The 27292-nt window shown below is 37.8% G+C and overlaps 1 protein-coding gene and 1 long non-coding RNA gene across 2 annotated transcripts in view; one reads left to right on the top strand and one right to left on the bottom strand.

Moving 5' to 3' along the window:
• Window positions 1-27292, bottom strand: part of RALYL (RALY RNA binding protein like) — a 406804-nt gene that overhangs the window by 46076 nt on the left and 333436 nt on the right. Inside the window, exon 5 of the mRNA XM_075495737.1 lies at window positions 13908-13940. Within this exon, the coding sequence (XP_075351852.1) occupies window positions 13908-13940 (33 nt within the window). The remainder of the gene's footprint in view (window positions 1-13907; window positions 13941-27292) is intronic.
• On the top strand, window positions 168-26062 carry LOC142406806 (uncharacterized). The gene is made up of 4 exons (XR_012774705.1): window positions 168-438; window positions 20538-20617; window positions 22614-22680; window positions 26023-26062. It is a non-coding gene; the product is annotated as an uncharacterized LOC142406806 (long non-coding RNA).

The following is a 27292-nucleotide window of genomic DNA, read 5'->3' as shown; positions in this document are numbered from 1 at the left end:
GGTGACTTGTCATGGTATTGGTATTGCAGTTTCCCTATACAGTTTTGGACATATGGTAGAGCTACTGATTTCTTGTCACACAGATATGATGAGAGTATGAATCATCTAGCGGAAAACTTTCTACATATCTTTTCTAATTTGCAAAGAAATGTTGTTTGATACTTACCAAAGGACCTTCTTCCCCTTAGAGAACCCCCATATGGGTGTCTTTTGCCTGCTCTAGTATCTCAGCTGACTTGCAAGGCTGGCCCCTTGGCCTCTGCAACTTGCCTTAGGCATGGCGTGCCTTGGAGGGAGCTTAGACACATTTTCCTATCTGCAGTGGGCAAGAACTGAGGTTCTGTGCCTGTCTTTTTTGAGGAATGTCTTCTGTGCTTTGGGAGGGATCTTTCTCAAGTTTCTTCATACAGTTGTGCTCCTGCCTTCCTGGGCATGCAGGTAAGACAGTGCAGTCTGGGTACTCTCCTGCTTTACTCTGCCTGGTACATTTCTTTCTGGTTACCTGCACTCTGTTAACTCTCTGGTTACCTCCACTCGGCTTACTCCGCTCCCTGGTTCACTGTGAGGGTACCCAACAATATGGGTTATTAAACATTTCCTCTCTTCCTCATTCAAGATTTTTTCATGAGCATATCCAATGTAGAGTTAGATCAGGTTACATTTTTAGCTTCAGGTTTAACCTGTTTTCCCTAAATCTAAGCTCCTGAAAACACAGTAGTCACATTTTGTAAATCACATGTTGTAATTTCTATCAAACATTTTGGTAGCATAACTGATGTTAACTTAATGGTCCACAGTCTGACTGTTATATTAAAAAAAAAAAAAAAACCACACAACAATAAACTTGGGGGGTTCAGTATGTATTTTACGTGATCTTCTCATATTCTCCCTCGCACTCCCTGGATGTTACAGGACTTGTGGAGACTCCTTCATATCGCTGTATTAAGCTCCAAGGAAACAGTTGCACTGATTCACATTTTGACAACTTGCTTACAGCAGGTGGGCAAGTTTCATTAGCTTATTGTTATTATCTGTTAAGAACATAATACTAATGGTTGTGCATAAGATACCCCATTCAATGGCTATAACACTAGAATTGAGAATATTTTTTATCCTGCTTGGGGAGAACATTTACAAACATTTCTTTAGTCTTATCAACCCTGGCAAAATCACTCTATGCATATAAAAATTAAATATTAATGCATTCAGATTCTCATTTAGAAAGACATTCATCACTCTTAACTAAGATATAGTAATCATCATGGTTCTTAGACAATGATCTGTATATCTTTTCTCTTCCATACAGATTAATTTCATAACATTTTAGATATTAAGAAAATGACTGCAACAAAAGAGGGCTCGGGGAGCTTTATATTTCCATTATTGCCATTTTCTGTAGCATGTATCCCCGTTTCATGTGGTCACAGTCCCTGTCAGATTGGGGCTTTCCTTGCACCAGTATGCATCAGGGCTAGTAAACATTTATAGAAAGTTTCATTTCAAGTGTTTTATCACTGTGGGAAATGCACATTAGAAGTTAGCAATACAGACACATCTTAGGCTAAATTTGGTTTTATATAGTCTATTGAATTAAGCTACCATAACAATTTAGTGCTGAGAATTGCCTCCAGCATCTCTTCGCAAACCACAAGACTCTGTGAAGGAATTAAAGCTATTAAGGTCTCTCTCTCTCTCCTCCTTCCCCCTCCCTTACCTTCTGGCTGAACTCCCCTCACACAATTTTTGCCTTCTCCCAGCAAAACCACATTACCATTACTCACTCTTATACGACTTACATGACTGGAATGTTATTTTTCTATGAATGCTCTACACAGCAAGACAGTTTTATAGCCTATAAAGTATCAGCCAGAACATGAAATACACCTAACTCCTGACACCTAGACAAGGTCTGCTTGAAACCAAATCATATTTGATTCCAGATTTAAAGTGTAATCATGATTAATATGTGTGTATGCGTACGTGAATAAGATTAGTTCTGCAAGGAAACAAAGCCTTATTCAATACCTCTCAGGTTCCTCCATCTCCACTAAAGAAATGTGAACACTTTGGCATAATACTGCTATATAACCCACAATAACGACCTCCAGTTTTGCTTCACTAACTTCACTGTCTCAGAAGATGTAGCTTCCATTTCTATCCCATATCCTCTTGTACACCAAAAAAGGATAGATCTGCAGGATGAATTACATTACTTGGTAAAAGCTTCAGTTTTCCTCCTTTATGTATTGATCCTAATTTCTGTGAAGGTATTCGCTATTTTCAGGTAGCCAACAAATAGTTCATAGGAAAAATGCAGTCTGAAAGTTGGTAATTTTTCGTTTTGACTATTTGTTGTTCATAGTGTGCCTGGAAACCTACCTGTACTTTCTGTCCCTTGATTTAGATGGCAAGAGAATAAACAAGGCCATACCTAGTAGGTACTTTTCAGCAAAGAATAGCTTTTGATAAAGTTCCTAATTTTCTGGGACTTACAAGTACTTTCTGGTGGCTATCTGGGTGGTTATGAAAATGTTTGACAAAAGTAGCTACTGGATGATAGCTGATTCAGCCTCATTCCTACCCCTGGGAGTAAGAGCTACAGGACCCAAGTGTGAGACAGTTCAGAAAGGTTGTTTTTGTATAAAGCATTAGAGGCAACTGAAAAGAAAAAAAAAATCAGTAACTCTATATTTGTTGGAAATGGGTTTATACTTTTCAAATTAAACAAATGCTTTGGCATTAGCTATAGACTCACTACCATAGCGATATAAACTGGCAGTTGCTGGTCATGCATGACAGATCCACTCTGATATTTCTACTTCACATTTAAGGCACATCCTCCAACTTTTAATCCTACTCTAATATGTGGTTGTGAAGGAATTCTTTTTATTGAACAAAACTGATCCTTACATGAATTCAGAATCAAAGCTGAAGACTTTACAAATAAAAGTAAGTAATTGAAGCACATTAGTTAAACTGTTAGCAATAAAACTCTTAGCACACTAGTGGCAAGACAGAATGTGACCTAATTTCTATTTATTTTTACATACATCGACAGCAAAATTCTTGCAATCTGTTACACCTGTGTGTACACCCCCATGGGAGTGTGTATGGCTGATGTTGACAAAGCTGCACTTTGGCCTGCAGAATGGTAAGAATTCTAAGAATGTAGCCTGGCCCTGAGATTAAATTAAAAAATCCCCAAACTCAATGGATAACGGCAGATTACTTTTGAACTGCAGTTCATAATTGGAACTAAGGCAAAAAGCCCCAAACCAAACCAAAACCAAAACCAAAAAGGCAAAATCAAGACCCTTCTTGAAATCAACATCAGTTTGGGCCAAAGAGAGGCTATTGAATATGACCCTAAATACCCTAAACACTATCCTGCTTCTTTTTAAATTAAGGTGTGTAAAGGCATTATACCAATGTAGTTGAAAAGCGGTTTGTAAATGAGGTCGGATCTCAGATTAAGCTAAATTTGTAGAAAACAACCTATGATATGATCCATTTTACTCGTTGAAAGCTTGCCTAGTATGAGGACATACCCTGATTTTGTTTTATTTTTAATCAGGGGTATACTACAGCATGCTAATGCACAGCTGAACAATCCAATAAGGCAAGATGTGAGTTGTTCCTTAGTATCATACACAAGGCTATCAACAGAGCAACTCTAAAGACAATGTCTCCTAGCCTAAAGCTTAATATCTTTTAAAAAACCTTTAACAAACATGAGAGAGAAGTAGGAGCTCCAATTTGCTCTGTGTCAGCAACACTTCTCTCTGATGTGCCTCTTTCTGTACTGCCTCCTCTCTTAACAAACTTCGCACCCTGGAACGGGCCATTCTCCTGATTTCACAGAAGGGAGTCAGAGGCTGAAAGTCTCACTGTACATGCCACACATCCAACAGCTAATGTGGCTCCCTTGCCTATTCATAGAGCTGGAAAGCACTTCTAGAAGGTATCTGGTTCAGCCTCCTACCCAACTGGCTAGACCCAGGGCTAGACCAGGTCAGCCATGGCTTTACCTAGCTGAGACTTGGAAATCTCAGCAGATGGAGACTCTACAACCTCTCTGGAGGACATCTTCCATTTCTTCCCTGATCTCAACTCTGGTGAAGCAGCTCTCTGTGGGACACAACACTTCAGTGAAATTATCGAAGTTTAAAATGGTATAGAATAAAGGAAGAACCCTTCCCTCTTCTCATCACTATTCACGGTAGTAACCTTCATCATTAGGGTTGTACATTACCCCTCAACACAAAACCTAGGACAGGGAAGAGAAAGAATGGTACCATTTAAACTCAGAAAGGGTGCTTATATACTGTGGTAAGAACACATGAACAGAAGGGAAAACATACCCTTTTTTATACGTTTCATAATTTTACATTGCAAAGAAAAAATATGTATTAAAAAGACATCTAGGTAATACTATCTTCTTTCTTCTGCCTCCCTAATTATCTTCATCCTTACTCAGCCTAGCCAATTGGCCAGCATGGTTAACACTGTTTTACATGTGTCTTGTTCTTTGATGTGCTCCCTTTGCATTAAAAAAACAGAAAGATAAGAAGAGAAAAAAACTAAATTAGGAGCCGTGGCAGTGCTCTTGATGGGGCTTTTTATGAGAATGTCAAAGTTTAAACACCCAGCCATTTTAGAAAGCCAAGGTATGTAGAGACTGGTGTGGAGCAATAACTTTTGAAGCAAGGCCAGTTGCTGATTGCTGTTGTGATCATGGGTGGTCAATCTCCAAAGAAGAAACCTCTTTATCAAGGAGCTGAAAATTATATTAGTGCAAAAGAGTGTGAAGTGGACTTTCAGGTAAAAGGTAGCATAGCAGTACTGGCTGTCTTTCTGTGGTTTGGTCTTTTAAGCATACATTTCTCTTTGCTGTCCCACCTTTCTCTTCTAGCACAAGTGCAAGCAGCATGTTAGGTAGATGGATCAATCTGAGATTTCACTTGCTAGTGAAAAAGATTAAGCTGATTTCAAAGGTGGAATCAGAGGGATCAGCCATCAGATCCTCTCCGAATATTTGTACAAGCCCTAGCACGCTAAGAACTTACTATTAAGAAGAGTTTCAATTATTACTATCATACAAAAGTAGTAAAAGCAACACAGACAGAAGAGCAATAGGCAAATACAGATGGACTCGTTTGAACAGCATTATAGGGAATTTGAAATTCAAAATATCAAACTTCAAAATTATTATATCTTTCAATATATTTATCAAGGGGAAGATATTGAATTAAAACTTCTTTGTAATGATCTGGAAACCTGTGAAAATAAAGAAAGGCTTTTGTATGGCTATTGCCATACAAAGGATGAAAAACTGTCTTGATTTTAAGAAGTGTTGTGAGTAGGGAGCTCGGTCTCATTTTTGGAATTGTTTCACGTGCCTGTTAGCCTGCCACAGCAAGCTGTGCCTATTCACAGAAGCCAAAATGCCAAAAATGGCCACTGGTGGGCCAAAATGCTCTGTTGATACCTCAGAAATAGGAAATAGGAATACTGTGCTAACACAGACCTCTCCAAACACTGTTTTCTGTAACTCCTGGATCAGTCAGTTTGAAATAAATAGTGTTGTTCCACAGTGATGTTACATACCCAGCAAATATTGTCCTTCCTTCCTCCCTCCATTTTCCCTTGTAAGAAAATACCTCCCTTTTGGCTTCTTTGTGTAGTCCTTTTCCCTTGTTAAGGGAGAAGCCGCTGCCCGAGCACTCACAGACCATTCAGGGAGCGGCACACTCGCCACCCGAGGCTTGAACTGCTGGGACCCGAGCCCCTTCGCAGCGGCAGCTCCGCGGAGCTGACGGGTGCCCCTGTTTGACTCCTCGCTCACGCACACACTCACGTGCACACTCACTCTCGGGCACTTCCTCTCCCCTTGGCTCGACCCGAGGTTTCCCGAAGGAGAGCCTCCGATACGACGTATGCCAGGCGAATTTATTGGTACAGCGGTGAAAACAGCTGGAGCTGGGTGCCTCTGGATAAGGACCCAGAACAAAGAAATCCCTGGGTAATTATACCCTTACAATCTAAACTGCCCTCCCCTCAGGAGGCAGTTTGGACCAATAGTAGTATTTGGGTCTGGGGTCTTCCTGTTCTTCATTGGGCCCTTTCCTTGTCTCTAGGCGGGCCAATTCTTCTCTTATCTCTAAGATCACAGCTTCTGCTAAGGTTGAAGCCTCCTTATCTTTCTGGTTTGCCCCGGTTTCGGGGACCTTCCTTCATGTAGCCAAGTAAAAGTTCAGTGCACAGTTGGTGGATCTAGGTGAAAGTTCTTGGGGCCTAAAACTTCAGCAAGCCTTGATACTCATGCTAAAGTGACTACTACAACACCCTGGACTTTCCTGTCTATTCTTATGGCCCTGCATCCCTGTTCATTTCCTTTCATTCCCCCCCCCGAATGTTTCAGCCTACTGACTTTCCTTCAGAAACATTCTCCAGCCTACTGACTTTCCTTCAGAAACATTCTCTTGCACATCATTTTCCCTCCTCTAGAGAACATCCTGTCTCGTACATAGGTGAGACTACAGATGTTCAGTACTGAGGAATTGTTCGTCATTAGCCCAGAGCATAAATGACTTGCATATGTATTGTTTTCCTAGAATTATTAATGAAAGGGTAGTCTTGGATTACAGAAATAACAGAGAGTAAATAAAAGGGAAAGGCAAATAGAATAACCAGAAGAGAAAAAAAGTGATCTCATGCTCTGTTGCCTTTCTCAATTATGAAGCTCATTGTTACTGATGTTATTAAGGTCAGAAAGGGGAAAAAGAATTTATTAAGGTGCATATATGTTCAAATTGTTGCTAATAAATGTTAACGGAATTAGGAAAATACTTTTCTGGTTTTGGCCAAAAGTATTAGTCTGTTTTCTGTGCAATATATATTTTTCTGTGTGTGTGAAAGTGGAAGTGGTGTAGAATTAAAAAGATCAGCAAAATAGAGGAACCTTCAAATAATTATTTAGATTGCAGATGAGTAGAAAAATACATAATCTGAGATCTTTAAACACTGAGTAATGACACAAAAATAATGACAAATGCAGTAACAGCAATGGACCAACATTATTATTACTGTGGCTTTGTAATCTCTTCTTCAGCGATATCTTCAGGCAAAAAAACTTTTTATAAATTTATAAAAGGGTGATATTCATCCACAGTTTCAGAGTCTTATAATAAGAGAAAGCAGGTAATTATAGAAAAGCTTAATCCTTGTGGGTTTTGGTAAATTGTTGGAAGAGAAGTGTATCAGTAATACTGCTTGAAATTAAACCGTGTAGATTCTCAGTGTCTTCCACATGAAGATCCCCAGCTTTCCATAAGTGCTATCGTCTCCCAAATCCCTCCTGTCTCTCTGGGGACTACCCTGGCAGCCTCACCATGCGCAGAGTCCTTGCAGTCCCATGACTTCTGCTTCTGGCCTCCAGGCTAAACCTCACACATAATTAAAGAGTTGGTTGTTTTAGAGGGTATTCCCTGCAAATGCCTTTCTCTAAACAATGAGTTTAAATAATTGTCAGGTGTGTTCAGTCCTCCCATGCTTTTCATGAAAACACAGCTCTTGAATACCTGGCCTGAATGTGAATGAGAGTTACAAGATTACATTCAGGTTGGTAGTTTTATTGGTTTTATATTAACAGTGCAAAATGCACCCAGTATCTCCTCTTACTTTTATATTTTTCCTCTGCTGAAGGAAAATCATTTTCTTAGTTATCTCTCTTCAAAAGCTGGATGAGAATAGTAGGAATAGTGTCTGCTCCTTCCACTGGTGCTATCTGATAATCAGGATGGGGGACAAGTGTTATGGTGTTTGTTGTACAGAAGATGACGTGGCTACATTCTGTTTTGTGCCTTATAACCTATTGTCTGTAAAAAAAAACTCCATACAAAAACTGACTGTGAATTGAAACAACCTGCATATTTCGGAAGTAGACTGAATATTATCCTAACAGAACCTGCAAGGACTAGGCTTTTTTTTTAACTATCTCACTTCTTCAGAATGGGATCCCTCAAACCAGTGTTTGAGTGCAGGATTTCCTATAGATCTTCTGCAAAATGGCCTTATGGGAAAGAAAACACTACTAAGCAAGAGGAAGATATGTGGGTGACAAATCCCAGTTGTTAGATGTTTCTCAGAACAATTCTGCTAGAAGAAAATTAAGGAATTTTATTTTTTGTATTTTGGAAGCCCTTCCTAATGGGAAGGGCTAATTTTGGAAGCCCTTCCTAATTTTGGAAGCCCACCAAAATTCCTCCATCTCTTCTAGAAGTAAGTACCTGTGATTTGAAAGGCACTGTGATTAAGGTGTGATTTGGAAAAACATGGCTTTTCAGTATTTTCTATTGTCATATACTTTCTAGAAACAGGACCTCAGTGAGGAAAGTAGTAGTTCATACAGATCTCTAGTCTTTTTACTGAGAATGTAAAAAAATGCAGCAATTAGTGCCAATTTTACTTGTATCTCTCTTCTTTCTCCCACTACGATGAACTATTCATCATGTAATAAATGCATACAATGCATTCATTTCACTTATGTCTCTCTCTGGGGCCTTCCACCTAAATTTATACTGTTTATAGCAAACAATCAATCTTGGAAAAAAAAGAAAAAAAGAGTGAAAAAGTCAGCAGTTTGTATTGTATTTTTTTTAACATCTACACGAAAGAGAAATAGATTGAATCTCAGCTGACAACCAGATGTATAAAACACATGCATTTTCAAAGACCATCTCACTGAAGAGCTATTGCCTGCTTATCCAGAAGTAATCCCACTCTCTGCAGCTGGCAGTAGATGAATCTAAGTTCTCACTAGCCTCAGAAAAAATCAGCTCTGTTTCATACTCTCTCTCCCTGTCTCTTCTGAATTCAACAATATGGGACATACTATTAAATGACACCTAACAAAGACAAATATTTTTAAAAGATTGCCAAACTTAGTAGTTACTGTGATGGATTTTCTACCACTGCATGTGTTAAAGACTGGATGTTATTATGAAAGTTACATACAATTACAGTTAGATACAAACAAGAATTAATTCAAAGAATTTCTACTGTGTGAGACAGTTACAAAATATTTATGGTCTCTCTTGGCCATCTAATACTATCACAGGCCTTAAAAGATGCAGCAACGGCTGTATCTTACAAAATGAGTTTTGAATTTTAGGGCTCAGGCTGATGACCAATTACAAATCTGCAAGCAGTATTATCTGGAATTTATCAAGGGCTAAACTTTTACATGCAGATAGTTACCATGAATCAGCTGCCATGAAATAGCTGGGTGAATGGTTAGTAACTGGATTATCAATCTAATCATCTAGAGAGAATGATAACAGTTTTGTTGAGGGGATAATTGTGCATCATTATTATTAAGAACAAAATGCCAAATATGGAGAGCAAATGTGGATAATTGAAAGTTGTTGGCATTTTTTTTTTTTTTATATTATCCATCCTTTGCCACAAAGTGGGATGAACTTAATATGAGCTGGCTTTTAGGTTGTCCTTTTTTCAGTTCCCAGTTTTTTGTATCTCTTGACCTACCTGGTCTTTCTAGGTCTGAATCTTTCAAAGACTTCTGCATGAAGTTAATTTGATGCATTTTCAGTCGTCTTCACTTTGGTGGAGTTTTACCAGAACTGTTGCCTCTGATGGTAAAGTCTTCCAGGCATTCTGGCTATTTGCATGACTTCTTTTTTATTCTAAACTTACATGAACATGAATGCTACATAACATGAAGAGGAAAGAAAGTCCAGACTTTCTTTGTCTTGCTCAGGTTGAATACGGACACAAAACCCCAGAAGTGTGGCAATAACACCTGTGGGGAGAAGCATCCTGGCTAACATGCAGCACTGAGCACTGTTAAAAGACATTTCAGCCTTCCCTAAGGATTTTATTTTCATAGAATCATAGGATCATAGAATTGTTTAGGTTGGAAAAGATCTTTAAGATCATCAAGTCCACCACTAAACCATGTCCCTAAGCACCACATCTACATGTCTTTTAAATACCTCCAGGGATGGTGACTCAAACACTTCCCTGGGCAGACTGTTTCAAGTCTTGACAACCCTTTCAGTGAAGAAATTTTTCCTAAAATGCAATCTAAAGCTCCCCTGATGTAACTTGAAGCCATTTCCTCTTGTCCTATCACTTGTTACGTGGGAGAAGAGACCGACCCCCACCTCTCTACAACCTCCTTTCAGGTAGTTGCAGAGAGCAATAAGGTCTCCCCTCAGCCTCCTTTTCTCCAGGCTAAACAACTCCAGTTCCCTCAGCCATTCCTCATCAGACTTGTGCTCTAGACCCTTCACCGGCTTCGTTGCCCTTCTCTGGACACGTTCCAGCACCTCAATGTCTCTCTTGTAGTGAGGGGCCCAACACTGAACACAGTATTCAAGCTGTGGCCTCACCAGTGCCGAGTACAGGGGGACAATCACTTCCCTAGTCCTGCTGGCCACAGTATTTCTGAAACAAGCCAGGATGCTATTGGCCTTCTTGGCCACCTGGGTACATATTCAGCTGGCTGTCAACCAACACCCCCAGGTCCTTTTCTGCCAGGCAGCTTTCCAGCCACTCTTCCCCAAGCCTGTAGCATTGCCTGGGGTTGTTGTGACCCAAGTGCAGGACCCGGCACTTAGCCTCGCTGAATCTCATACAACTGGCCTTGGCCCATTGATCCAGCCTGTCCAGGTCCCTCTGTAGAGCCCTCCTACCCTCAAGCAGATCAACACTCCCACCCAACTTGGTGTTGCCTGCAAACTTACTGAGGGTGCACTTGATCCCCTTGTCCAGATCATTGATAAAGATATTAAACAGAAATGGCCCAATACTGAGCCCTAGGGAACACCACTTGTGACTGGCTGCAAACTGGATTTAACTCCATTCACCACCACTCTTTGGGCTTGACCATCCAGCTAGCAAAGGTGTACTCTTTACCCAGCAAAGAGTACACCTGTCCAAGCCATGAGCAGCCAGTTTCTCCAGGAGAATGCTGTGGGAAATGGTGTCATTTTCACCTCTAAGAGACAAAGGAAGACAATATGTACCTCAAATTCAACTTTGTATTCTAGACCAAAATCATAACAGTGAATTCAAGTACTCTTATCTGAATAGATCACATACTCAATGAATTTTTTCTCCTGATTGCTACCATTAGAGACTTCCATTAAAGAGGTTACTGTTACTTCAGTGCCAAATTATGTCCCTGTCTTGCACAGGGAGTAAACGGGCATGGATTTTTCTTCTTTGCTATGCACTTTGCATAGAAAGAAGGGTAAATGGAATTTCCTTTACCAAGGGAGTACAGGAGCTGTTCTGTCCCTGCATTCAAGACACAAACTACAACAGCAAAAGGTGGGGTCTGCTTCTCTCTGTAGCTGGCAGCTTTCTGAGAAAGGGGAAACAATGTACCATTTTAAAAAACACTTTTCCTTTGTGGGGTCTCTGATGGGAAGGCTGCAGCCCTGCACATACATGCAAAGCTCAACAAACTGTGGCAGTCTCGAGCTCTGAGGCTGCCACACTTCACGTTCCCTTCCCCCACCAAAAGAATTAACAATGGAAAAGCACCAAGAAGCCATTAGCTTAGGCAAGGCAAAATGAAAAAACATAATTTGCCCCTACAGGCAGTATAATGAAAATGTGGAAACAAATCTCTGTTGCAGAAGGTAGATGAATGAAAGCCTGGTGTGCAGGACCAAGTCATCTGTAGGCAACCTAAAGTAATTTAGATTGGTGTTTTGACCAACTCTGGCTGCAAGAGGCATGAAGGGCCCCCATGTGTTAGTCTAATTGAGGCTGAGTCAGCATTTCTTCTGCAAATATTTACTGTATTTTAAAAGCCTGGTAGTTGAACCTGCCAGTGTGAGTTAAAACCTTAGATACAGGTCTTGGCACAAGAGCTTATCCTCTAAACAAATGAACCCCCCAGTTACAGTGGGACTAGGAGGAGCATCTCGCTGACTTAGTACCAGGGAGGTGGATGTTGGCGTGGGCCCCTCCTCAGAGCACGGCACTCTAACCTCTGTCTGAAGCCGTCCTTGGGGGTGGAGGAAATACAGCAGTAAAAAGGCAAAAGTAACACAGAGGCAGGGACCGATTTTTATATTTTCTATCCTTATCATTATGAACTTGCAAAAAATAATTCAAGTACATTACAGGCAAATTTCTGGGAAGTTCTGGGAAGAGGCAAAGACTATTTGCTCAGATTAGACTTCCCAAGAGGAATCCCGTTTAGCGACAAAAGTCACATACAGTGGCTATGTGGAGGTAATGTGGATTTACACAGTGGCCACCAATCCGCTCATCTGGAAACAAACCCAAACCCAAAACATAAACATAACGCTTGCTCCTAGGTAGACATCCCTAAATGTCCTAAAGCTGCCAGCACAGTTCTTAAGATCATGACAAGAATTACAAAAGTAGGATTTATTATTTTGTGGCAATTGCTATTAATATAATTGCTACCATTGTCTTTTATTTGCTTCCTGAATTTTTATACTTTCAAGTTTGCTCCTCAGCCACAATGTCATGCACCTTCTTTTTTAATCTTAAAGTTGAGATTTTCAGGTAATCACTTCATTACGAGAGTGGAGGCCTTAAAAAACCCACTCAATAGGACAAGTTACAAAGTAGAGTAATGAAAAGTAATAACAGAAGTGACTGAATTTGATAATGAATTTGGGCATTTCAAAGCATGCAAACCAAGAGCCCCCCCCCCCCCCCCCCAATCTGACCAACATTTAACTTATTTTTCAATAATTTTGAGTTGGTAGAAAGTAGAAATGGCAAGCAATTAATTCAAAATGTACTCAAACAAACCAAAGTTAGTTTATGCTATAGAAACAGGCATATCTCAGTCCTGCTTATGCTGATTTGTTGAGTTTCTCTGTTCATAACTGACACACTTCCTTTGTTTGCTAACTTTAATTCGCACTTCAGAACTTGAAGTAGTTTTTTGATCTGCAGTTAATACAACAATTTGGAAGCTACTGATAATTACATGGTAGAATTAACTCTGAAATGGCTATTTTGCATGGGATCTTTTGTCTGCAGTTTATGTTCTTGGTAGCATGAAGCATGGTGGTGTGAACAAAGAAAAATGAGAATGAAGAGACATAAAGAATATACAGTTCTGAAGGAAAACGGGGAGTGAGAATGTTAGGAAAGTTAGGAAAGTTTTAAAGGAAGAAGCTAAAAGGAAAATGGTGCATGAAAAGTGAACTTCAGACTCAGAAGTAAAATACAGATACTTACCTTTAGTATATATAATGGTCTACATTTTATAAAAGAATTATACTTTTTTTTTCAGAATATGTTACATTTAAAAATAAGTTTTAGAAAGATGAGTTAATAATTTTAATATATAGACCATATAACTGTTTAAGCGGCTATGAGATTATGAAGACAATAGCTGTAAAATGCAAATCAGTGTAGTGATCTATAATTAGGCTAAAAGTGTGATATTTTTCTATTTTATGAATTTGATTTTGTTTCTGTTATTGAAGTATCACAAAATTTTTATTTTAAAAGAAACTATCAATTATTTGTTCAGAGGCTTAGACAAATGGTATAGACAATATTTGAAATGGTTTCTGACTGAAAGATCAGTGAAACCAAAATAATAAACAAGCTACCTTTCAATGCAGCATTTAGCTCCTACATGTCTTTTAGTATAAATTTTGGTAGTTAATGAGGCAAAACATACTTCTTAGTATTTTTTAAGAAGGGAAATATCCACAACTGCTCACTCTATTGACTAATAGCTACTTTTTCTAAGCTTAGGTATAGTAAATAACCATAATGTTGAAACAGGATGTTTATGCTCAACATCATAATCTCATAAATTATATTGTATGGTAGTTGAATATATAAATATCCATGGAAATATACATATTCCTACTTACCCAACAGACAGGAAAGGCTCCTTTGATTCAAGTCTGTCAAGTAAATAACAGAAGTTTTAAATATATATATTTATTGTATTTCAGAACATTTATATGATGAATTTAAAACAGCCACTCTCAGTATCAAATTTACTTGGTGACCAATACACAATTTAACAACAACAGAAGGGCCTGATCCATTATGCCAGGAAGTTAATTAAAAAAAAATCCCATTTACCTAACTGAACTTTGGTTTAGAAATCAAATATTTACAAAGCATTACAAATATTTACATCTAGGCCCTTTAAATTTCACAGATTCAGATGACTTGTGTAAGTATTTACATGGAAAGACTAGAGCGAACAAGTAATACTTTGTCCTTTTTTTTTCTTTTTTCATGCAAACTTTTTTCTTGATGGCTATGAGTTAGGGAAGAGATCAAAACTTTTTTTTTTTTTTAACTTTTAATATAAAATCTAGTATGGGTGTAAGAACTTTCCTGATTTGAGGACTTCCACACCCATTTTGTTTGCTTTCCAAAATCCTCTATTCATATGACATGATCACTTCTTCATCATGAGAACTTGTGACAAATCTGCCGCAATCCGCCTTGCGCTGGAGCTGGATGCCGCTGGTTTGGTAGACCCAGAATCACGCCCAGTTCTAAACCCAGTTGTTAAAAGTGTTGTTCTCCAACTCCCTGCTGTTGCCGCTGTCTCTGTGAGGAGCTGCACCGCTTCCAGACTGGCAGGAGCCTCTTCTACTAGCAGTTTCCACCCAACCAGGATAGATTTAAAAATCCTCATCTAAGTTGTTGTACTGTATTTCTGCTTCAGTTCCTGCAACTGGCTGTCCTTAATTTTGTAGTGTGTCCTGGCTGCAATGAGTTTGCTAATATCAGCTGCTTGTTAGGACTGTTAGTATGTGAGTTTAGGGTCCTTTATAAACATATTTAAAGCAAATTTACAACTCAGTTATTCTGAGAGGTTACATGACATGCAAATGATGCAAAAGTTCTCTATTGTGCTAATTTGCACAGAGAGTACTGTGCTGGGAAGAACAGTAAATAAAAAACCTAGGTACTTAATGTCTCTTCGTAGCCTTTAAAGAAAGTGTTTCTAACAAAGTGAAGGATGTCATATCTGGGACCGAACATTTCATTTGTATGACCCCTGCTATCCGAAACCAATTCAGTCCCACAACAAAATATCTGAAATAGAACTTTAAACAACAGGACTAATGGTAAATAAAAGGACTGTAAATAATTTGTCAAAATTTAAGAATGAACCTTTCCAGCAAGTCTTCTTTGTAGAAAAACCAAGTACATTTGTAGTTATTATTCATTTAGCAAAGGTTTTGTCCAAAAAGCTCACAAACCAATAGACCAGTTTAGTTATTGCCATCTGTTCAGAAGGGTATTTACAAAAGGTGAACTTGTCACTGTGCTTTTGAAAGTATTATATGATTTTGTCTTTAATTAAAAAATACAGCATGTCATCTTTTTGCAAAGCATTTACTTCTTCTTCTCCAGAATCATTAGTGGAAATAACTTGGGAGCCTGTCTTCATTTACAATGTTGTCTTCCGATGTATGTTAAACCTAATTTCCTGGGGTTAGATTTCCAGCAGTGGTAAGAACATCTTTCATAAGGCTTGAGGAAAGGCCAAAATGTATCCAAAACATAGTAACTTTTCTGTTGTCCTCATGGCTATACCTCACCTTTCCATTTCTTTCTGGAATTGTGATCCACATAGAAGTAAAAGAACGGAAGAGGGGATCACTGATGGACTTGCATGTTCCTGGAAGCACAGTGGAAGCCCAAAGCTGAGTATCCCCGCACTCAGGGGGACGCTTCTCCAGGGCAGTCCCGGTGCTGTCACGAATGCTTTCCCTCCCAGACTGCCATACTGCACACCAAAACCCTCATAGCACCAGGACAATGCTTAGCTTGGCATCCTCTGTGCTCAGGCAGTACTGCCAGAGAGCAATAAAGTGACGGGGCCCTTCATGTGCGGGATTGGATCCTTCTCCTGTAGGCTCTGTGCAGCCACCGTGCCAGCTTCACGGACCAGCTTTTCCTGCTGTGGATCACACCTTTACAGGAATATATCTGCACCATCTTTGCAGCTTCTCTCTGGTGCATGAGGAAAAGCCCAACTAGTGTTACTGTTTTCTTTCCTGCTTTTCTGCTTAATGAAATGAGCCAGACCTGGGAAGTACCCAGTATTTGGCTCGAGAGACTAGTGATAAGCAAAACAAGCAAAAAATTAAATCCTCAGAACGTATTTGCGTACTTCATAATACAGAAATTTTGTAAGGAAGAGAGACCTGGCACTGTCCTTATGGAGGATATTCCGGTGGATTTTACTTGCAAACAAAAAGTGTGTGATAGAATGCCCTGTGGACAAAATACTGCAATTAAAAATCTATTTGAAATCCATTCTCAAGATGGAATTCAATTTGATTTAAATAGTACTGCCCTAGGTTTGACCCCTCTCTAGTATATTTGACTAAATGGTTTTAGATAATTTGCTGCATTACTTTAAATTAGTTCAAGTGTTCCTTATAGTAAAGGAATACAATTATCTGTTGGCCTTTTATTTAAATTGGTAATTCAGTATATGGCAAATTAATATAAAGTTTTTAAAACTGCAACGTCATATAAAATAACATCCTATATAATCTTTACTGGTGCCATTTATCAATATATATTATAGATCTTTTGTTTTCTAGCCTGCAGTACACCAAATTCTCCAGAGTTTTGAGGGAGTCTCACATAATTAAATATGGTATCTCAAAAAGAGTAATCCTGATAAGCTGTGAGAAGGGCTGTCATACACCACCAGGAAAAATGTTAAAACAGAAATTTTCTTTCTTGCAAAAATGTATCGAGCATGCAAGAAATACTAGGTTGGACAGTAAACAAAGGGAATAATGTTTTAATTATGTAGGAATGGTAATGAAGCTGGAGTGATCAGGATTTTTGTTTCTTTCCTGAAATGGTTTTCCCATCAGAAAATTTCAATTTGTCAAAATGTCAAACATGACTTATGAGTATGAATAGGAGGGATGCAGGCTAATCGGTAGCATGATTGGGACATGGCAGACTGAGGTTGTGTTTCTCTTTGATTCTGAGCTAAGATTTTCTGAAAAGTCTGACTTTCTTATCTACATATAATGGATAAATTTTCGCAGGAGGAAAAAGGATTTTTACACTATGTAAATTGCTCAATTAAAATCAGTCACTGTAAACCAAACAGGCATAGGCAATCAATTTATACCCATTGATATGCTACAGTACTAACACACTCTGTGTTTAAAATAAGGACCCTAGAAATTTCCTATTTAGCATTTTACCCCTTGCAACCTATCTTGGAGAGACATTTTATGAGATCTGATTAACATAATTGTGTATTTAATGATTTTTTTTGCTGCTAAGTTTGCTTATATTAATTCCAATTATCTAAATCCCATCTTTGATATGGACTGAACATGTAGATGGACAAATTTTTCAAGGTTTGCAGGCAAACATACAAGGAAACGTGACTAGACTAAGGGTATGTGAATTCCTCTTTGACTTGTAAACAAAACATTTAAGGACAGAAAGATCCCAAAGTAAACTCCACTTTCCTTGCATAATTGTCCCATTAAGATTACAGGCAGGATGGCTTTATATATCTGAGGCCTGACCCAAGATACATAAATCAATATCATTTCTTGTTAGAGAATCCTCGCATCTCCTTCCCAAAACCTATTTACAGGACAAAGTGGATAACATTTCTAACAATATCAGCACTGTACACAAGCAAATGGTTTTTAGCCAAGCATTCTCCAAGATAACTCATTATGAATCAATATATTCTTCCTTTAATCTCTGAGGAGTAAGTAAGAAAGGCATGTGGAATTTAAGGTGTTTGTTAGGGTTCTTATTCTGACTTTTTAAGATAATAAAACTGTCTACCCTGAATCAGGGAAAGTGATGGTCAGGAACCAAAATTTTTTTGGACAAGTCACCGGTTTTGGTTACAATCTTCAAATCAGAATTTCCAAGGATGATAAACTGAGTGTGCTGCTGATGTCACACATTTTCTTGTTTGACTGTAAACCCCATGAATAGTGACTGCAGTTTTCAGGGGGACTAGCAGAGTTAATACCTCTAACAGGAATCCAGAGGATTCAAGCTTTTCATTCAAGCCATGTCGGAAAGTCAGGACAACTAAAAGGCATTTTGGACTTTAGCCACTTGATGGATTGGCAGTAGAGTGTTAATGTATATTTTGTATGATTGATGTGGCTGACTTATTTGCCTGTCAAGCATGTCTATCTCTTTGCACTGCACAGCTTTAGGAACCAAAGATTTAGCAAAAATATGTGAAGTCAAAGAATATTCATATTTATGGCTCACCCTATATGCCAATGAATTTAATTTTAAAATGATAACCAAAGACAACTCAAGGGATGTTTCAAAAGAAATTGAGGTAGCTTGCCATTCACAGTGGTCAAGCAGGGTTGCATTTTTCTCTGCATGTTGACTTTGTGGTTTGAAGTCAACAGTCAGGAGTGATCAGAAAACATCTTTCAGAAATTTTTAAGCAGTATTCATGTAACTTCCACTGTCTATTGAGACTGAAATAGCCATTGCTGGTGTACACTAGCTAATCCTTCCTTCCTTCCTCTCCCCCTCCCTCCCTCCCTCCCTCCCTCCCTCCTTCTTTCCCTCCTTCCCTCCTTGCCATTTATAATGGTTTATGTGACTTAAAGTAATCTCAATCCAATTTTTCTGGACATCAACAACCATTGTCAGATAGAATTAGGGAAGAAACTCTTTCTGTCTCCTGAAACTTCCATAAATATCATTATAAACAGTGGCAAGTTTTTTAAGAAGCACTGTCATATTCTGGAATAAATAAATGTTAGACCAGCTGTATAGAAGATCTAATTTGTCAGAAGTGTTTCAGAAGCAGAGGGTGTGAAGGAATAATTTACAGCTTTATGTCAACTTTTACAATTGTTCTTAATAAATTTAATAAGTTCCACTTCCAACTGGTGGCTGACATTGCAATTGATGACTCTGGTTAGAAAAACAACACAAACTGTATTGTTTTCATGACTATTGTGTAATATCAAATACTGTATTAATATGAAAATATAAGAGTGCCCTGGGAAGTTCTTTTCCACAGAGCTAAATGCTTCTGTTTTTTACTGAAACATAAAAATTCTAGTACAAAATAAAATATATCCCTCAAACCATGGACAGAAACTAGGGTACTGCAGACTCAAAATGTCGTTTCTCAGTGCAAAGTTACTCCTTTGACATGACAACTTGACTTACTGCATAGAAAAAGAGACAGATAAGAGGTAAGACTTAGTCTGATTTTTAAAGCTTTTGATATTGCCTTTTATGAGAGTCTCATATTCAAGCTGGGAAAGTATGATCTAATTACCTTAAGGGAAATATACGTTAAGCAAAAAAACCCCAACATGCCCGTGCACAAAGAATTATGCAAATAGGAAAGAGGGGCACATTAAATACTAGGAACACTCAGTGCTATGTTTTGTTCAATTTTGGTTTGCATAAATGATTTGAACAACAAAATAGAGACTATGCCTGTAAAATAGATGACAAAAAGCTTGTTTTCAAACAGTCCAATGAACAGAGGTAAATCTGAAATTTGTTTGATAAATTGGAGAAATAGTCTGAAATCAGTGTAATGAAATTTAAGAAAGATAAGTCCAGTGAGAATTTGAGAACAAGAACTACTTTATACATATATGGAATAGAGGATGACTGGCCAGGTGTTGCAGAAAAACAAGTTTCAAGAGAGCAAGAGCTGAGTAACAGGATACTGTTTAGTGTGGGGACATACTAACACATCTTTCCTGAGAGCTGATGAATCCCTCAGTTGCTGCACTGTGCCAGCTTTGGGCACAGCCTTTTATAAGAGGATGGGGGTAGATGGAGAGAATCAAAAGGAGAGCAATTAGGAGTTTAAAAGATGAGATGGAAATGCTATATGAAGTAGAGGTTATTAGGTCCTCCACGTATCCTCTGTGAAATAGGAATGTCTACCTTGAAAATATCACCTGGAACTGATGCTTCCAACTCTGGGGATTCTTGCTAGTGATCTAGGAGCTAGAGTTTCTGTCATTTAGATCCTTTCTGCTCCATGACAAGAAGCCTAACATTTCTGCATATACAGACCTTAGGGGCTATCTGTCTGCAACAGCTCACTGGAGTCATAGAATATGAAAGTCTGGGACAAACACCAGATGACACAGGAGGAACCAAGTACAAAGGCTACCAGTCTAAATAAGCATGCCTCTAAGCTATTGAATAAGAAATAATTTTTGCCATGTAATCCCTTGCTGGTTCCATCTAATTCCCATTTTGAAAGAAGTATTTAGCATTCAGGAGCTAATCCCTGCCTGCCAAGCAGGTCCTAAATCACACAGATGCTTTCCAATATCTGTTCCAGGGATGTTTCAGGTTAACTTCCGTTTCAGCCTGTATTAACTACTGACATGTCCCAACATCTCGCTTGAGGCACAGCTATTGTGTGAGGAACACATGTTGATGCCATAACACAAGTATGTTGCAACTCACACAGAAATACTTTAGGTTCTCCTTTGTTCTGCATTTTTGTCCTTTAGCTCCTCTGAATCATTGCAGAGGCAATGAGCAGTGTCCTTCAATCAGAACATGCTTCAACTCTTCTACTCTCAAATCACAGGTAATCCAAATTTGATTAAAGTTCACTACTGGAATATTTAAGTTTACTAAAACTAAATTTTACTAATTACGGAAGAATTTATTCAATAAGTAAGCTACTACACTAGTAAGCACTCTAGGGAGGAACAGAGGTTTACTTAAATAAGGTTATCCCTTTGGTTGCCAGAGTCTATATATGCAGATCTATGTGTAATCCTTAATATATATAATATGTATTTAGTCTCTTATGAAAGTATTGCAACACATATGCATTCTGACTGACAAAAAAGACCCATTTTTTTCTAATATCTTATGATTTCTGACAAGGTTAATTATTTAACATTGAGGATAATTTAGATCACTTTTTGAAGCATCAGTTTTTCTCCAACCCCATGAGGAAAAATTTGCACCCTAAAGGAGTTAAATTTCCAATGTGTCTGTAGGTGATGCGGATCTTACACAAGCTAATTTCTGGTGATACAGAAAACTGAAATTATGGTTGGTCCCCATGAGACAGCATGATTGGAGCATTTTCTGTCTTTGAGTGCTTGTGCTTACCCTAGGGTGTGGTTTGCACTAATGCAGTTACTCTACATTTAATATGCTGCAAGATGGAGCTGCCTTTATCCTTTTCAGAGTTTTGAAGTGAAAGGAATGGAATATTTGGTTAAGCATATATATCATATGAATTTTAAGCATTTTATATGTCTGGATAACAAAAAGGTATGTGCAAAAATATCAAAGGAGTTTTTTTAAATTATTCTTTTATTTAAAAAAACCCTGCAAAAATCACTGACTATTAATAAAGTACATTTTATTTAGCCAGTTCTACTTAGCGCCTAAGCCTGTGATAGGGTAGTGCCAGGGCACTCTGTGCAGGAAAAGGTTTTCAGGGAACATTTAGCATAGGATACTGTCTGCAGTACCTGATGTCAAGCTGTCTAACCTAGCATGCTGGCACTGTGCACTGAAAACCAGATGCAATATTATGGAGGTTTTTAAAGTCAGCCCAAGATAAAGCAAGGTTTGCCCCTTTTAATTTATTCTGCCTTACTCTATAAAATAGTTTTGTTACAGAGATACATAGCGTATGATCAAATTTAGCTAGTTTCCTAGCAAAATCTGAATCTTGTTACATAATTTGTAAACATCAAATCTTGACATAAGTACAAGTTTCAGGGGCTCCTAGGTTTCATTTCTGCATTACTTAATAGGACAGAATCTTTAACCATCAGTTAGCAGAGCATGACTGAATAATCTGTCCAGAATTATCTCTACAATCTGGCAGTTGAAAAACTGAATAAAAGGTAGCTTTCAACACAGGGAGGAAGTGCTTTAAAGAGACTGCCTCTTCCCTATGCTAATTTTCACAACAGCAAGAGGCTAGGATGAAACATAAATCAGCATATGCAAAAGTTGGTTTTAATATACTGGTAAAAATGTACTTTGTCGTGTTGGATACTGAGTGCACTACTATTATAACATATGGGATGGAAGAGTTTTGGGATTGTGCTAGGAAAGGGAGGCATGGGAAAGAACAGTAAAGGAAGTAGTTTCCAATAATCCTCATTAATGGGTGGTCTAAATTTTAGGCAGCAAGAAGAGAGGAAAACACAAAAGCTCTAAGTCATCTGAAAGTTGCATAATAATATAATATTTTCAGAGAGCTAAAACTAAAAAAAATAGTATCATATCCATCTAACAGAATTTCAGTAGCTGATTATAGTTTGTACCTGACTTTACTGTATTTTCCTCTATGAATCCATAAATCACAAAGACAATATGAACAGTGGCATGGATTCTCATAGCCGAGATAAATATTGGTGTGTCTGAGAAAAACTAAGTTGTCACTTGGAGAGAAATTAATTCAGACTCTACTTATGAACACCTTAGATAGTTATGGACTACAGTTTCTTTCCACACCACCCAAGAGAAGTCTCCTGAAGCCAAACAGAGTGATAAGGAAGCTAAACTGGATTTAATCTGTACACCACATCTGTATGTTTCCGGTCACAAAGAAATGAATGCTCAGATTCAAAGTGAGATTCTTGCAAGAATCAAGAATAAGAACTCATTTTCCTTCAGGTAAGAATGCTCTCAACTCTGATCCCTTTCCCAAACTGAAAACATGCTCAGTTTGGTACCTTTGTTCAAGTAGGCAAAGGAAGCAAACTCTGGAGAATGAAAGTAACTCCATGCCACCGCTGTCAATTTTAATTTGGTTTTTCCTGTGATATGCTAAGAGTTGCTAAATTTTGCAAAAAATCTATGCTCCCAACAAAAGAATGAATTTTGAAAAAAAATATAGTGGTGTACTTAGCTATCTACTTTAAAGTCCTCTTTCTGGCAGCTTTAATCATTCTTTGCATGAAGCTGATGTCACCTGACCCTCTTCTGCTCTAAATCAGTGTAAGAACATTCAGGTCAATATGTACTGGTCTAAAAACGTCTGGAATGAGTTCATCAGGGTGGGCTGAACAAAACAATGTTGACTGATCTAATGCACACAATCAATACTACTTTACTGCACGGCTATTTGTAGTCACAAAGAGATGAAGGTTAATGCAGGCATTGCCTTTGAGGGTAGAGGCTTAATCTCTTTTTCCCTCAATGACACTACTAACACTTAAAAGTAGTTACAGGAGGGGCACTGCTCTGATAATGTATGATTCGTGTCTGTCATGCTGTTTCCTAGAATAATCTCACTCTTGCAAGACTGAAAAATACACCATACATTTTTATGCCAATAGATATTACAAATTGCTCATTCCTTAGGACTCATAATAAATTCGCACACATTTATGAATACATTTGTTAATTTTCAGTAAAATAACCAGTGCTTTTGCTGGAAGTTCTGTGAATACTAGCAACATAATCTACCAAAAAGGCATCCAATTTGTAACCTACTCTTTAAAAAATAAAATTGCATTTGACATTATGCACCAACAACGCTATCTTAAGTATCAGACCTGGCAGGCTGGCTAACATATTTCCAGACAGTATACTCCAAGACTACCAGAATTCACCAAGAAATAAACTTGTGGGGTAATTTCATTGTTAATAATTCACTGCATATTAATATGTTGCTATTGTCCCTCTGTGCTGCACACAGCATAGCCTTCCGTGTTATTTGTAATCTTACTTAATAATCCATTTTCTCTTAAACTGAGTATACTTTAAATCTCTTCTTCTGATATTATTCATAAGACTTTAAAATATATAACAAGTTGCAGCCTTTCATTTATCCAGCCTTCCTTATTTATTCACAAAATACATCTGTCATCCAGCATCATATTTCTACTGCTGTTTGTAAGCCACCTAAACTGTGCCCTTGCAGTACATCAGCAGCTCCCAGACCGAATTACAGCCTTCTATACAATTAGAGGTGTCACATTATGTGAGAACCAATGCCTAATTATGAGCCCACAAAGTGGTGCTCTGAAGCACAGCCTTCCCCTGCATCTCTGATTACTGCTGCAATTAAGGGTTTACTAAATTCCTGAAAATGAAGAATCCCGCTGTTTATTTGCCATGTTAGGACAGGCCCTTCTCTGTTCTGTGTCATGAACCCCATGGCCTTACTTTTAAGACCTCTATAAAGTTAATAAGACAGTTACCAAACAATAGTGGTTGCAAAACCAGGTACTGTTTCTATGATGCCTGCTTCACTAAAACTCAAATGTGCAAAAATGACCAAGGTGTCAGTTTCTGACTTTTTTAAATATGTCGTAAGTACTATCCTTTTTCTTTTTAAGCTAACAGAAGCAGAGCTGAATATCTACAGAAGACAACATCTTTCTGCTAGAACACACTGAGTCCAAATTCTGATTATTTCTTAAATCAAATGTAAGAAGCCATGCAGTAATAAAGGGTGGAAATCTCACATGTAATAGCTGATAGGAACAAGGCTCAGACTGTCAAGATTTAAACTGAATGAATGAGTAAAAGTACTATTTCTGTTTGCCTGCAGGCAAAACCATCTGTGCTCTGGATCTTTCAGGAATTTACTTTTAGAATTATAAGCCAAAGTTTTTTCATTTGTATTAGCAGGACAAATTCTTGGATAAGAAAGGAGTCATAATAATTTCAATGCCATCAGAAGGTTGTGAATATGTTTTCTGTTCCATTGTGGTATAAACAGGGATTAAAAACCTTGAAAAAAATAAGATGGTTTTACAGTTAGTTACTTTAGCTATAGTATACTGCTTCAGGTTTCACAGGAGATGAAAAAAAGTAAGAAAGAAAGAAGATTAAACACCAGGAAAACAAAAAAAAGCAATAATAAGAGAACACGCTATTCTCCTCCAAACTTGCTAATCTCTGAGCATGAATGTGATTATGGTGTTTGGGCTTTTGTGGAAGAAAACAACATCAGTCATGTGATACCATATATCATCTTCTGCAAGAGGAAAAGTACTGAGCTAGCAAAAGGAATGCAGCTCCTCTACGGATGTGTAAGTTGGTGTCACTAGCTTCCCCTTACAAAGAAAAAAAAAAAAAAACTGAGAAAAGACTGTGGAAGTCTAAAGAATAACTTGAGGGGAGATGGGAAGAAAGGCAAGTGCTAGTCTTTCAGTCTATGCAGGACATAGTTCAAAGGGGATCTAAGTCAAGACCATAGTTTAAAAAGTCTGGTGAAGGTGAATACAAACAAACAGGAGAAAAATGTAATATTTAGGATACACTGATAATCTGAAAAGGAATATCTGCCCTAGTCACTAGAGATAGATTCTACAAGGGAGTCAGCAGTATTTTTAAAATAGTGAAGGGGAAGATTTAAAAAAAAAAGAAAAAAAGACAGTTTTGTTGTCCTAGTTGTTATTGGAGTTACCACACGGATTAGGAATAATATGACTAAATGAACAAATCAAGATGACAAGTGTATTTGATATATTTGGTCTTTTGAACTTTTTCTCTATCTGTAATTTGTCTCCAGAAGTAAAGGTTTTCCTGTGTGTTCCTAAGGACCTGAGCCCCCCCCCCTCATTTTCCCCTTTCTAAACTAGGTGCTGCACATTCATGCTCTGGATCATGTGAAAGGGCAAACTTATGTCCTTGGCTGGCTCTCCCAACCCCTCTGAGCACATGGATTTGTTCTTTAAACATCTCTGGGACCAAACTGATTGCAGTTACACTGTCATAATTCAGAAATGCAGAGCTGCATGTGTTGCCTTCCATCAGCAGATATTTTTTTCTTATTCTTCTGATATTAGTTATTTGACACGGGGCTTTTTCCTTGAAAGAAAATAAAGAAAAATTCAGACCAAACTGAATCACTGGATCTGCTGTAGCTTTGTATTTGTGCCTTTTAACATTTTAAATATAATTGAGAATGCTACTTAAGTTCTCAACACAAGCAAAATGTGCACTGTTTGTTGTGAATTTTAAGTGAGAATTTCAGACTAAATGATCATTTTTTCTGTACAGCAATGACTGCTTCAAATGTGATCACCGAGAACATTCTTTGATGAAATGAATGTAAATAATATCCTACTGGACTTAAAATTTTCTCAATTTAAACATACCTAGAAATGTTTTATGGAAGCTAGATCTTTTGTCAGGAGAAGAGCTGTAGAGCAGCATTCATCTAAGAGTCATTCCATTGCACTGAAATAAAATAGCTTATTTCATGAAGGAAGGTAATCAAAGGCATTGAGAAGATACATTTCTGTAGAAAGGAAGCACTTTGATTCAAAAGAAATATCACACTATATAATTTTAATGTGATGTATTCATCAAAAGATTATGTTCCATAAGCATAAATGATTTTTTTTTCATTCAGTATGTAGAAAAAAGTAAGAGGCGTAATCACAATTTAATGCAAATTTAAAGTATCAGAAAATAATTGATCAGGTTTATTTTCTGTTGTCTGGACTGTGTCTTTAGGCTCTTGTAGGTCAGTGATAAAAATGGACACACAAATGCATTAAGAAAAAGAATGAATAAAGAAGCAAGTTGTTGGAAATCTAGGACAATATTCAATCAAGAAAGGTCCTTATACCTGCAGTTATTTTTATTATATGCCAGTAGGTTAAACCATATTGCTAATACACTGCCAATGGCATACTACAGCAGCAATTATGTAAAATACTGCAGTATTCAAATAGAATAGTAATGCTTGTTTGGCACAGAATTTGTTGAGTTTATGTTATGCTTTCAAATGGAAGGAATGATCTCAAGAAACCTCCTACCCTGAAAGAAGAAGCGATCACGTTGCACACCACTGTGCCTTTCACACTTTCTCCTGAAATGAAGGGTGCCCAGGAGTGCTCAGAAAAACAGCTCAAAATAATGGATGGCTCTGAGGACTGAGAGGCAAACCAAGCCACACCAAACTCTGTAAATGATATCTTAAAATAAATCTGAGAAGCAGAGAGCAAGTAGAGAAAGACTGTAAGCAATTTTTTAAGCCTCTGCTGTAAAATAAAACTGCAAAGCCAAAGGAAATGCAAGATGCGTAACATGATCCAATCAGTTTTGTGATGGAGATTATAAAAGTAAAATGTACTGAGGAAACTGATAAAGTATTTTTGTCAAAGAAAAATAAAATATTGATATAAAAACATAATCATACCCTGTAAATAAAAGAGCATCTCTTTCCAGCTTATTAATATTAGACATTTAAATAAAATAATTTCCTCCTGAGGCCATGGGACTTATGAAATTGTAAAGTAAAGGCTGTTTAATATAACTGATT

Source organism: Mycteria americana, chromosome 2 (genome assembly GCF_035582795.1).
Source record: "Mycteria americana isolate JAX WOST 10 ecotype Jacksonville Zoo and Gardens chromosome 2, USCA_MyAme_1.0, whole genome shotgun sequence".
Classification (NCBI taxonomy): Eukaryota; Metazoa; Chordata; class Aves; order Ciconiiformes; family Ciconiidae; genus Mycteria; species Mycteria americana.
The sequence above is the reverse complement of the archived record's forward strand: the minus strand, read 5'-3'. Positions and strand labels throughout refer to the sequence as shown.